Source organism: Rhincodon typus, chromosome 5 (genome assembly GCF_021869965.1).
Source record: "Rhincodon typus isolate 14 chromosome 5, sRhiTyp1.1, whole genome shotgun sequence".
NCBI classification, from domain to species: domain Eukaryota; kingdom Metazoa; phylum Chordata; class Chondrichthyes; order Orectolobiformes; family Rhincodontidae; genus Rhincodon; species Rhincodon typus.
In genome coordinates this window covers 835231-848876 of record NC_063336.1, presented here as the reverse complement: position 1 = coordinate 848876, position 13646 = coordinate 835231, and the positions used below count along the sequence as shown (strand labels likewise).

Below are 13646 nucleotides of genomic sequence, written 5' to 3'. Positions count from 1 at the left end.
CCTTTCCCCCGGACCCTGTCTCTCTGAATGAGCTCTCCCTCAGTCCCTTTCCCCTGGACCCTCTCTCTCTCTGAATGAGCTCTCCTTCAGTCCATAGGAACTCCTTCAGTAATCCATAGGAAAGGCTCTCTCCTATCAATCCTCTCTCATAAGAAATACGAGTACAGGTAGACCATATGCCATTCTGCCTGTTCTGTTCATCAACGCATGGCTGAGCTCTGGTCTGAACTTCACTTTCCCGTCTGCTCCCGAGATATCTCCCTGCATTGTTGGCTGTCCCACTGTTGTCTGACAATAACGCCCTCATTCTCTACAATTGTAACAAGAGATCCACTCTGTGCCAGAATTCTCCTACCTGTCCCTGCCAGTCTGTAATGTTCACCAGGATAATGCTCTCTGGCAGCTGGTCATCTGAAATTAGGATCTGATTCAGTTGATCATAAACAGACTTCCGAGGGACCTGTCCAGCAAAGGAGTAAGTCATGATATCAGTGACAATTATAGAAAAAGATGTTTAATTATTTCCTGACATGTGGAATAAACTAAAGGGAAGGGAGCACTTTTATTTGAAGCTTCCCTTTCTCTACAGGAGGAAGAATGAGCTGATTAAAGTCCGAAGTGACTACTTGCAGCCAACCTCAGAACCCCACGTCATTAAGGGATGCCTGATCTTCATCTTGGATATTTACAGAATCACAGAGTGCGGAAGAGGCCCTTCAGCCCATCGAGTCTGCACCAATACATGAGAAATAACTGACATTCAACCTAATCCCATTTACCAGCACTTGGCCCATAGCCTTGAATGTTATGACATGCCAAGTGCTCATCCAGGTACTTTTTAAAGGATGTGGGTAAACTCGCCACTACCACCCTCCCAGGCAGTGCATTCCAGACTGTCACCACCCTCTGGGTAAAAAAGTTTGTTCCCCCTAAACCTCCTTCCCCCTACATTGAACCTGTGTCTCCTCATGACTGACCCTTCATCTAAGGGGTACTGCTGCTCCTTATCTGCTCTGTCCATGCCCCTCATGACCTTATACACCTCATTCAGGTCAACCCTCAGCCTTCTCTACTCCAACAAGAACAACCCAAGCCTATGCAACCTTTCCTCATAACTTAATTTTGCCAGCCCAGGTAGCATCCTGGTGAATCTCCTTTGCTCCCCCTCCAGCGCAATCCCATCCTTCCTATCATGTGGCAACCAGAACTGCACATAATACTCCAACTGCGGTCTCACCAAAGTTCTGTACAACCTGTACATGACTTTCCTGCTTTTGGAATCCATGCTTTGATGGATAAAGGCAAGTGTCCAAAACGCCTTTCCTCAGACTTCCCTATGGCCTTGGCAACTGGAATCTCAGGCAATCTTGCTCCAATATTGGCAACGTTATCTCAAAGTGCTCTCTTCTCCATGCCTCCCAAACTGGGCACTAAACCTGCCTGGGTCACTCACGAGTGCAAAAGCCAGGTCACACAACTTGTCAATGCTGCAATCCAACACATATCATCAGCTTTGCCAAATTCCCATTTCCCACAGTTGCTATCCAAATGAAATTGAAAGCAAATGGTTGGAAAATCTAATTTCACATGGCTAAAACATTTAAGTTCATTTTAGCCCAATCCTATTTTGACATTCAGAAAAGGCTGCAATATTTTGTAAATCACAGTGACAAACCATGAGGCACTAAGCAGAGGAAATTGAACAAACAGAAAAATATTTCAGTATGGTCACACATCAGTTCACTTCCTCAGGTATGATACAGTCTTGATCAAATGCAGCAAGACCTGGACAATATCGTGGCTTCAGCTGACAAGTTGCAAGTCACTCAGGTATCAGGCAATGCCCATCCTCAACACTAGATTCAAACCACTGACCCTCTGTACTATTGGAGGGTCAGTACTGAGGGAGCGCTGCACTGTCGGAGCGTCAGTACTGAGGGAGCGCCGTACTGTCAGAGGGTCAGTACTGAGGGAGTGCCGCACTGTCGGAGGGTCAGTGCTGAGGGAGTGCCGCACTGTCGGAGGGTCAGTGCTGAGGGAGTGCCACACTGTTGGAGGGTCAGTGCTGAGGGAGCGCCGCACTGTTGGAGGGTCAATACAGAGGGAGCATGCACTGTTGGAGGGTCAGTACTGAGGCAGTGCCACACTGTCGGAGGATCAGTACTGAGGCAGTGCCGCACTGTTGGAGGGTCAGTGCTGAGGGAGTGCCACATTGTCGGAGGGTCAGTGCTAAGGGAGCGCGGCACTGTCGGAGGGTCAGTGCTGAGGGAGCACTGCACTGTCAGAGGGTCAGTGCTGAGGGAGTGCCACATTGTCGGAGGGTCAGTGCTGAGGGAGCGCCGCACTGTCAGAGGGTCAGTGCTGAGGGAGTGCCGCACTGTCAGAGGGTCAGTACTGAGGGAGCACCGCACTGTTAGAGGATGGGATTGAAGGTTTGCCGCATTATCTGGGCTCTCAAACGAAGGGCTCCTTTTTGGATGAGTCTTGGGAGAGTGATGACTCTATCCGAGTAAGCCAGGGACTTCATGCACTGGAACGAAGCTGGAGTGGTGGTGGGAAAGAGAATCATATTCCCATTAACCTGAGTGTTGAATCTGGAGTCTGGCAAGCACTCGCTGTCGAAACTGCTGGCTCTGTCACCTTGTGTCTTTGAGTTGTGGCGATCCTTCAGTGAAGTGCTCCTGGGTCGTCGTAGCTGTCTACTTTCAGACTTACTGAATGGGAAATAAGAAGAAACACTTCAGTAGTTCCCACGAAACAAACAGAATTGTCCTTATAAAGGAAACGTTTTGAATAGCCTCCAGGTGCTGTCCTCACTCTTGCAGGCAATTTCATATTATGAGGGAAGGATTTACAATTATCGCAGGAAATCTAACATAAAAGTGGCAAGAGCTCTGCTTGTCAAAACAGGCTTGTTAAAGTTGAAGCTTCAGGTCTTGCCTGAAAGGGGAGACAGTGGTGCAGTCACTGGTAATGTCACTGAACTAGTAATCCAGAGGCCCAAAAGCAGGAGGGACACAGTTTCAGATCCCAACAGGGGCAGTTGGTTAAGTTTCAATTCAATTAACAAGCCTGGAATTTAATACTTGTCTTGGTAATGGTGACCATTAAACTACCATCGCTGACGGCTGGAATTCAGGGACAGAAACCTGCCATCTGTACAAGGTCTGCTTCTTGTTTGACTCCAGACCAACAGCAATGTGGTTAGTTCTTGACTACCCTCCAAAACGGTCAAGCAAGCCATTCAGTTTAAAGGTAATTAAGTAACAAGTAACTAATGCTGTTTTCGTCAGCAATATCCAAATCCCAGGGCTTAATTTTTTCAAACGAGTCTGTTTTAATAACTTTAGATATCTGAATGTGCAGCCTCTGGGCTGCTAATTTAGTAATATGTTCACTCTACCAGTGGAGTGCCACATTAAGGTTAACTGTTCCCAAATTTCCAGCCTCAGGAGGATGACAGTGTAAAGCTGACCTGACTGTGTATACTCTGAATGCTAAGGTACAGTATAGCAACATGTGACCCAACCAACCCTGCCTTTGGTCAAGGAATATTTTGAATAGTCAGAGTTCCACATCTCTTTAGCTCTGTAAACATGCTGTGACATTCTGTGAAACAGCCCGCAAAACTCACAGAGCTCAGGGTAAACCTGGCCCACAGTATAGCCATGCCCATCCTGAATGAATGCTGAGAAAAACTCAAGACGAGATCAGTAACTTGATTAACAATATACCCTGTCTCCATGAAGAGGAGGAGCCTGGGCACCAAAATATCGAAAAACAGGCAAGTTCAAGGGTGGTTGCTAAAATAATCTGTTACCATATTGATACCCTTACAAAAAGGAGAATTACAATAGACATCATAAAAAATGTGAAGATTTTCATAGGTTTTTCACATATGGAATGAAGAGTTGGGCTAAGGAGGTTGAGGAACAGTAGACAATGGAAGACACTGTATGGTATTCTCTGAAAGTGATGCCAATCCACAAGCCCGGTCCCTCAAGGAACAGTGAGGGTTTCTGCTGGCATATGGGTAAGTGGGGGATAAGGCTCAGTGGTTAGCACTGCTGCCTCATAGCACCAGGGACCCCGTGTTCAATTCCACCCTCGGGTGACTCTCTGTGTGGAGTTTGCACGTTCTCCCCGTGTCTGTGTGGGCTTCCTCTGGGTGCTCCGGTTTCCTCCCACAAAACATGGTGGATTGGCCATGCTAAATTGCCCGCAGTATTCAGGGATGTATAGGTTAGGTGGGTTACAGGAGGATGGGTCTGGGTGGAATGCTCTGAGGGTCAGTGTGGACTTGTTGGGCTGAAAGGCCTGTTTCCACACTGTAGGGATTCCATAAGAAATGTGGAGAAGCTCAGTATGTAACATTGAGGAGTATGGAGAGAAAGTGAGGATGTGAGTTAGGGATATGGAGAGTAGGTGAGGTTGGGGGATAATGGGAAGTGGTGGGGTTGGGGTTATGAGGAGTCAGTGGGATTTGGGGGCACAGGGAACAGGTGTGCTTGGGGGATATGGGGTGTAATTGAGGTTGGAAGATATGGGGAGTAGGCGGGGATGGGAACTAGCAAGAATAAGTGAGGGTGGGCATATGGAGAGTTGGTAGAATTAGGTATATGGGCAGAATGTGAGGATGGGGATATGGGGAGTAGGTAGTGTTTGAGGATATGGGCAGCAGGTGAGGGTGGGGATATTCTGTTGAATTTTCTTCACTTCACTAGAAAGCATTGGCGATTGGATCACTGACTTTATTCATGTAGGGTTTGATAGATTTTTGATCAACAACTGATTCAAGTGCTATGGAGCGCTGAAGCCACAATCAGATCAGCCATGATCTTACTGAATGAAGGAAGAAAGTGGAGGGGTTGAATGGACTCCTCCTGCTCCTAAGTGCTATGTGCCTTTATGAGTTGTTAGGTGGATGTACTGGGTGATATGACAATCTATTTGAAAGGATTGTTGGTTGCTGTCCTGAACGATCTTCTCTTCATGATGATTTATTACTGTATTTCATTACCTAGGAGATACAATAACCTGTGATTCGGTTTTTGTGATTTTCGCTAATGGTGGTAGTTTCTCCAGAGATGCTTCCAAGTTATTCCAGTCTCCAGCTATCGTCTCTTCCTCCTCCAAATCCTGATGAGAAATCAGAAATACTAATTGCCAACAAGGCAGTTTCTGCAGATTGTTATCAGCCACTATTTCAGTGACACACATAACATACATTATGCCATTTATAACTGTACAATACCTATAAAAAAAACCCGAAAGAACTGCGGATGGTGTAAATCAGTAACAAAAACAGAAGTTGCTGGAAAAGTTCTGAGGAAGGACCACTGGACCCGAACGTTAACTCTGACTTATTTCATCACAGATGTTGCCAGACCTGCTGAGCATTTCCAGCAACTTCTGTTATTGTTGCACAAAAACTATAACTGGGTCCAAGTGTACACACAGGATGGACAGACTTCTTCTGGTTTCTTAGTAACAGCGCCTCAGTCACCTATGACACACTGGGAAATACCAACCCTGTTACCAACCATTGTGTGTAACACGTTCCTTCATTCATCACAATCTGTTGGATGCATATGGACTTCAGTAAAGAGTTCGACAAGAATCCTCATTGTAGACTGGTTAGCAAGGTTAGATCACTCGGAATACAGGGGGATACCAGCCCTTTGAATACAGAACTGGCTCAAAGGTAGGAGACAGAGGGTGGTGGTGGAGGGTTGCTTTTCAGACTGGAGGCCTGTGACCAGCAGTGTGCCACAAGGATCGGTGCTGGGTCCACTACTTTTTGTCATTTATATAAATGATTTGGATGTAAACATAGGAGTTATGGTTAGTGAGTTTGTAGATGACACCAAAATTGGAGGTATAGTGGACAGCGAAGAAGGTTACCTCAGAATACAATGGGACCTTGATCAGATGGGCCCAGGTGCTAAGGAGTGGCAGATGGAGTTTAATCTAGATAAATATGAGGTGCTGCAAAGTTTTGGAGTAGATCTGCATGAGGTGCTGCATTTTGGAAAAGCAAATCCGGGCAGGAACTTATACACTTAACGTTAAGGCCTGGGGAGTATTGCTGAACAAAGAGACCTTGGACTGTAGGTTCATAGCTCCTTGAAGGTGGAGTCCCAGGTAGACTGGGTGGTGAAGAAGGCGTTTGGTACGCTTGCCTTTATCAGTCAGTGTATTGAGTATAGAAGTTGGGAGGGTCATGTTGCAGCTGTCCAGGATGTTGGTTAGGCCACATTTTGGAATACTGCACTCAGTTCTGGTCTCCCTGCTACAGGAAGGATGTTGTGAAACTTGAAAGGGTGCAGAAAAGATTTACAAGGATGTTTCCAGGGTTTCCAGGAGCTGGATGTTTCCAGCTATAGGGAGAGGCTCAATAGGCCAGGGCTATTCTCCCTGGAGCATCAGAGGCTGAGGGGTGACCTTATAGAGGTTTATAAAATCATGAGGGCCATGGACAAGGTGAATAGTCAAGATCTTTTCCCCGGGGAGGAGTAGTCCAAAATAGAGGACATAGGCTTAAGGTGAGAGGGAAAAGATATAGTTGGGACCTAAGGGGCAACTTTTTCATGCAGAGGGTGATGCGTGTATGGAATGAGCATCTGGATGGGTATATGAATAGGAAGGGTGTGGAGAGACATGGGCCAAATGCTGGCAAATGGGACTAGGTCAGATTGGGATGTCTGGTCAGTGCTGATGAGTTGGACCGAAGGGTCTGATTCCATGCTGTATGACTCTATGATGAAGGCGGCAATGGCAGAAATTGCTGGGTCTAGGCAGAGGTCTTTGTATCCTCTTTAGCCACAGGCAAGCTCCCAGAAGACTGCAAAACAGCCAATGTTGTTCCTTTGTTTAAGATGGTCAACAGGGATAATCCAGGAAATTACAGGCAGGTGAACCTTTCATGAGTGGTAAGGCAATTATTGGAGAAGATTCTTAGGGACAGGATTTACTTGCATTTGGAGAAGAATGGCCTTATGATTGATGAGGGTAAGGGAATGGATGTTGTCTACATGGATTTTACTAAAGCATTTGAAAGGTCCCTCATGGTAGACTGGCCGACAAGATAACGAAGTATGGAATCCACATGTGAGCAGGTCAGATGAATAGACAATTGGCTTGGTCATAGAGTATACAGCATAGTTGTGGAGGGTGTTTTTCTGGCTGGAAGTCTCTGACCAGTGGTATTCCACAAGGATCAGTACTGTGACCTCTGTTGTTTGTAATATAGATTAATGATTTGGATGAAAATGTTAGTGGTCTAATTTGTAAGTTTGCCCAATCCAATACCAGCATGAAAACTGTTGGAGCTGTGGATAGTGAGGCAAGTTGTCAACGGATACAGCAGGATATAGATCAGTTGGAGAGTTGGGCAGAGAAATAGCAGATGGAATTTAATCTGGACAAGTGTAGAGTGATGCACTGTGGGAGGTCAAAGGCAAAAGGGAAGTATATAGTAAATGGCAGGACCCTGAGGAGCATTGATACACAGAGGGATCTTGGGGTGCAAGTCCATAGCTCCCTGAAAGTGGCAACACAAGTGGATAATGGTAAAGAAGGCATATGGCATGCTTACCTTGATCACCTGGAGCGTTGAGTATGAAAGTTGACAAGTCCTGTTGCAGCTGTATAAGAGATAGTAGGAACTGCAGATGCTGGAGAATCTGAGATAACAAGATGCAGAGCTGGATGAACACAGCTGGCCAAGCAGCATCAGAGGAGCAGGAAAGCTGATGCTTCGGGCCTGGACCCTTCTTCTCCAGACCCACAGCAATGTGGTTGAAACTCAGTTGCCCTCTGAAATGGCCTAGCAAGCCACTCAGTTATACCAATCGTTACAAAGACTCAAATAAATGAAACCAGATGGAACACCTGGGATTGACCAAGGCACCGGAAAAGACAACGGCAGAAACAGCCCTGTCTACTCTGCCAAGTCCTCCTCATTTACATCTGCGGGCTTGTGCCAAAACTGGAAGCGCCGTCTAACAGACTAGTTAAGCAACAGCTTGACACAGTCATACTCACAGAATCATACCTTACAGACAACGTCCCAGGCACCACCATCACCATCCCTGGATATGTCCTGTCTCACCGGCAGGACAGACCCAGCAGAGGGGGGTGACACAGTGGGATATAGTCGGGAGAATGTTGCTCGAGGAGTCTTCAACATTGACTCCAGACCCCATGAAGTCTCATGGCTTCAGGTTAGACATGGACAAGGAAACCTCTTGCTGATTACCACATACCGTCCTCCCTCAGCTGATGAATCAGTCTCTCCTCCATGTTGAAAGACACTTAGAGGAAGCACTGAGGATGCCAAGGGCACAAAATGTACTCTGGGTGGGGGATTTCAGTGTCCACCACCAAGAGTGGCTCAGCAGCAGTACTACTGATCAAGCTGGTCGGGCCCTAAAGGCCATAGCTGCTAGACGGGGTCTGCGGCAGATGGTGAGGGAACCTACAAGAGGGAAAAAACATACTTAACCTCATCCTTTCCAATGTGCCAGCTGCAGTTGTATCTGTCCATGACAGTATCGGAAAGAGTGACCATTTCACAGTCCTTGTGGAGACAAAGTCCCACCTTCACATTGAGAATACCCTCCATTGTGTTGTGTGGCACTATCACCGTGCTAAATGGGACAGACTTCGCACAGATGCAGCAACTCGAGACTGGGCATCCATGAGGCGCTGTGGGCCATCAACAGCAGCAGAATTATACTCCAGCACAATCTGTAACCTCATGGCCTGGCATATCCCCCACTCAACCATAACCGTCAAGCCAGGGGATCAACCCTGGTTCAATGGAGAGTGCAGGAGGACATGCCAGGAGCAGCACCAGGCATACCTGAAGATGAGGTATCAACCTGGTGAAGCCACCACACAGGATTACTTGCACGCCAAACAACAAAAGCAGCAAGTGATAGACAGATCTAAGCAATCCCACAACCAACGGATCAGGACTAAGCTCTGCAGTCCTGCCACATCCAGTTGTGAATGGTGGTGGACAATTAAACAACTCACTGGAGGAGGAACCTCCACAAATATCCCCATCCTCAATGATGGGAGCCCAGCACATTAGTGCAAAAGATAAGGCTGAAGCATTCGCAGCAATCTTCAGCCAGAAGTGCTGAGTGGATGATCCATCTCAGCCTTCTCCAGTCGTCCCCAGCATCACAGATACCAGTCTTCAGCCAATTCGATTCACTCCAAGTGATATCAAGAAACAGTCGCAGACACTGGATACTGCAAAGGCTACGGGCCCTGACAACATTCCGGCAATAGTACTGAAGACTTGTGCTCCAGAACTTGCCATTCCCCTAGCCAAGCTGTTCTAGCACAGTTACAACACTGGTATCTACCTGACAATGTGGAAAATTGCTCAAGTATGTCCTATACATAAAAAGCAGGACAAATCCAACCCGGCCAATTCCCGCCCCATCAGTCTCCTCTCGATCATTAGTAAAGTGATGGAAGGTGTCAGTAACAGCGGTATCAAGCAGCACCTGCTCAGCAATAACCTGCTCAGTGACGCCCAGTTTGGGTTCCACCAGGGCCACTCAGCTCCTGATCTCATTACAGCCTTGGTTCAAACATGGACAAAAGAGCTGAATTCCAGAGGAGAGGTGAGAGTGACAGCCCTTGATATCAAGGCTGCATTCGACCGAGTGTGGCATCAAGGAGCCTGAGCAAAACTGGAATCAATGTGTATCAGGGGGCAAACTATCCGGTGGTTGGAGTCATGCCTGACCCATAGGAAGATGGTTGTGGTTGTGGGAGGTCAATCATCCCAGCTCCAGGGCATCTCTGCAGGAGTTCCTCAGGGTAGTGTCCTGGGCCCAACCATCATCAGCTGCTTCATCAATGACCTTCCCTCCATCATAAGGTCAGAAGTGGGGATGTTCACCGATGATTACACAATGTTCAGCACCATTCCTGACTCCTCAGATACTGAAGCAGTCCATTTTCACATGCAACAAGATCTGGGCAATATCCAGGCTTCGGCTGACAAGTGGCAAGTGACATTCGCACCACACAAATGCCAGGCTATGACCATCACCAATAAGAGACAATCTAACCACCGTCCCTTGACATTCAATGGTGTTACTATCACGATCAACATCTTGGCTGTTATCACTGACCAGAAACTCAAATGGACTCACCACATAAACATAGTGGCTACAAGAGCAGATCAGAGGCTAGTAATACTAGGAGACTAGGCAAGTAACTTACTTCCTGACTCCTCAAAGCCTGACCACCATCTACAAGGCACAAGTCAGGAGTGTGATGGAATACTCCCCACTTGCCTGGATGGGTGCAGCCCCAACAACACTCAAGAAGCTTGACACAATCCTGGACAAAGCAGCCGCTTGATTGGCGCCACATTCACAAGCATCCACTCCCTCCACCACCAACACTCGGTAGCAGCAGTGTGTACTATCTACAAGATGCACTGCCGAAATTCACCAAAATTCCTCAGACAGCACCTTCCAAACCCACAGCCACTTCCATCTAGAAGGACGAGGGCAGCAGATATATGGGAACACCACCACCTCTAAGTTCCCCTCCAAGCCACTTACCATTCTGACTTGGAAATACATCACCGTTCCTTCACTCTCACTGGGTCAAAATCCTGAAATTCCCTCCCTAAGGGCATTTTGGGTTAACCCACAGTAGGTGGACTGCAGCGGTTCAAGAAGGCAGCTCACCACCACCTTCTCAAGGGCAACCAGGGATGGGCAAGAAATGCTGGCCAGCCAGCGATGCCCATGTCCCACAAATGAATAGAGGAAAAAAAAATTGGAGCATTGTGTGCAGTTCAGGTTGCTACACTGCAGGCTTAGGAATGGGTGCAGAAGAGGTTTACCATGATGTTACCTGGATCGGAGTGTATTAGCTATAAGGAGAGATTGGATGGAGATGGACGGGTGACCTGATAGAAGCATATGCAATTTTAAGAGGCATGGATAAGGTGAATAGTCAGAATCGTTTTTCCAGAGTGGAAATGTCAAATACTAGGGGGCATAGGTTTAAGGTGAGAGGGGAAAAGTTTAAAACAGATGTGCAAGGCCAGACTTTTACAATGAGGGTGGTAGGTGCCTGGAATGCGCCACCAAAAGAGGTGGTAGAAGCAGATACATACAAAGTTTAAGAGGCATTTAGACAGATGGATGAGCCAGCAGGGAATAGAGGGTTACAGACTGTCTGCAGGCAGATGGGATTAGTTTAGAATGGTATCATGGGAGTAGGCACTAACATGGTGGGCTGAAGGGCCTGTTCCTGTGCTCTACTGTTCTGTGTTCTATGTTTTTAAACTGGGAAAAGCTGGTCATGGATAAAACAACAGAAGACCAGTGGAGGATGTTTAAGAAAACATTTAACACAATACAAAACCCATTTATATCCCTGAGTGGGAAAAGCTCCACTTCACAGGAAAAAATAGGCGTGGACAATTAAAGAGATAAGGGACTGTATACAACTAAAAGAAACAGCTTACAAAACACAACAAAAGCACAGATCCTGCTGAATTGGAAAGACCACAAAAGGTGAATAGCAAAGGGCCACAAAAGAGTTTATAAGAGATATGAAAAGGGATTACGAAAGAAAACTTGCTAGGGACAACAAAATCAATAAAACAGAATGTTTATAGTTAGATAAAGGGTGGGTGGTCAGGAGTAATGTTGGCCCACACAAGACTGAAAGTGGGGAAATGGTCAATGACTACTGGGGAAATAGCAGACAAGCGATTTTCTACCCAACTCTCTCAACATTGACTGCAGGACCTCATTTCTCTTTCTCGTTATACCATTGGTATTCACCATGAAGGTTAGCTGCTCATCGATACCATTCACAGAAAGTTGCAGCCATTTAGAAACATCCTTTTCTTATCATGGAAAGTATCAGTCTAGGGTTATTCTCAAATTAGGGCAGGTTGCAAAGCTGGCTGATTGCTACTGCTCTCAGCCAGTTCCCAAACATCTACCTCCCCTTGCTAAAATGGAAATGATTGCACTCTAGTTCCTAGAGCCTGTTGCAGGTAGAGATCAAGACTGAATGTGCAAACATGACACCTGCACTGGGACCTTGTACTTACCAGGGATACAGCCTCAGTGGTTGTCTCCTCCTGCAGACTGGTGCTGCTCACGTTCTTGTTCTCTGCTGAACAGAGTTCTGCCTGCAGGGAAGACCAGGGAGGAGTACAACAAATGCTCATGTTAGAAGGATAAATAATATCTATAGTATTTCCTACACTCCAGCTATTCTACAATGACCAGATCATGATGGAGTTGGAAAAGGTGATTATCAAAACAGGAGAGGCCAGAGACAGATTCCAGCTTAACGCAATTAAATATGCTCACGGCTCAGCAAACCATACTCCAGCCATTGCCATAATTATTATTCAGATTTCCTGCTACAATTTCCTGCTAATGGGCAAGGATAGAGGCAGGCATGAGGAGTAGCCATGAGCATGTGGAACAATGTAGACTCACAGAGTCATACAGAATGGAAACAAGCTCTTCACTCTCACTCACAAGTGCCGGACAAGTTTCCCGAATTATACTCAACAACCAAGTATTGCTGCCTGTAGATAATGAAAGATTAAAGGTCTCAGGAAGGGTGTTCAAATTATGAATGAGACAGGTTCATTGCTTAAATGCAAACAAAGGGACAAGATTCCATTTCAGATTCGGCTGTGTGTGAAAACCATCAGTAAGACAGAGATTGACTGGGCTGTGAGTGGGGACCATCAGTTATGTAGAGACTGACGGGGCTGTGAGTGAGGCCCACCAGTTATATACAGACTGACTGGGCTGTGAGTGAGGACCATCAGTTATATAGAGTCCGACTGGGCTGTGAGTGAGGATCATCAGTTATACAGAGACTGACTGGGCTTGTGAGTGAGGATCATCAGTTATACAGAGTCTGACTGGGCTATGAGTGAGGACCATCAGTTATATAGAGACTGACTGGGCTGTGAGTGAGGTTCATCAGTTATATAGAGACTGACTGGGCTGTGAGTGAGGTTCATCAGGTATATAGAGAATGGCTGGGCTGTGAGTGAGGTTCATCAGTTATATAGAGAATGACTGGGCCGTGAGTGAGGACCATCAGTCATACAGAGTCTGACTGGGCTGTGAGTGAGGACCGTCAGTTATATAGAGACTGACTGGGCTGTGAGTGAGGACCATCAGTTTTATAGCGACTGGCTGGGATGTGAGTGAGGACCATCAGTTATATAGAGTCTGACTGGGCCATGAGTGAGGACCATCCGTTATACAGAGTCTGACTGGGCTGTGAGTGAGGACCATCAGTTATATAGAGACTGACTGGGCTGTGAGTGAGGACCATCAGTTTTATAGCGACTGGCTGGGTTGTGAGTGAGGACATCAGTTATATAGACATAGTAGGAACTGCAGATGCTGGAGAATCTGAGGTAACAAAGTGTAGAGCTGGATGAACACAGCAGGCCAAGCAGCATCAGAGGAGCAGGAAGGCTGACGTTTCAGGCCTAGACCCTTCTTCAGTTTTATAGAGATCATCAGTTTTATAGAGACTGGCTGGGATGTGAGTGAGGACCAACAGTTTTATAGAGACTGGCTGGGATGTGAGTGAGGACCATCAGTTTT

The 13646-nt window shown here is 46.7% G+C and overlaps 1 protein-coding gene across 1 annotated transcript in view; it reads right to left on the bottom strand.

The window, feature by feature from the left end:
* LOC109937996 (phosphofurin acidic cluster sorting protein 1-like) overlaps positions 1-13646 on the bottom strand; it is a 164840-nt gene that overhangs the window by 39505 nt on the left and 111689 nt on the right. The window contains exons 11-14 of the mRNA XM_048596611.1: positions 12113-12193; positions 5021-5139; positions 2582-2714; positions 356-460 (exon numbers count right to left, since the gene is read on the bottom strand). Of these exons, the coding sequence (XP_048452568.1) occupies positions 356-460; positions 2582-2714; positions 5021-5139; positions 12113-12193 (438 nt within the window). The remainder of the gene's footprint in view (positions 1-355; positions 461-2581; positions 2715-5020; positions 5140-12112; positions 12194-13646) is intronic.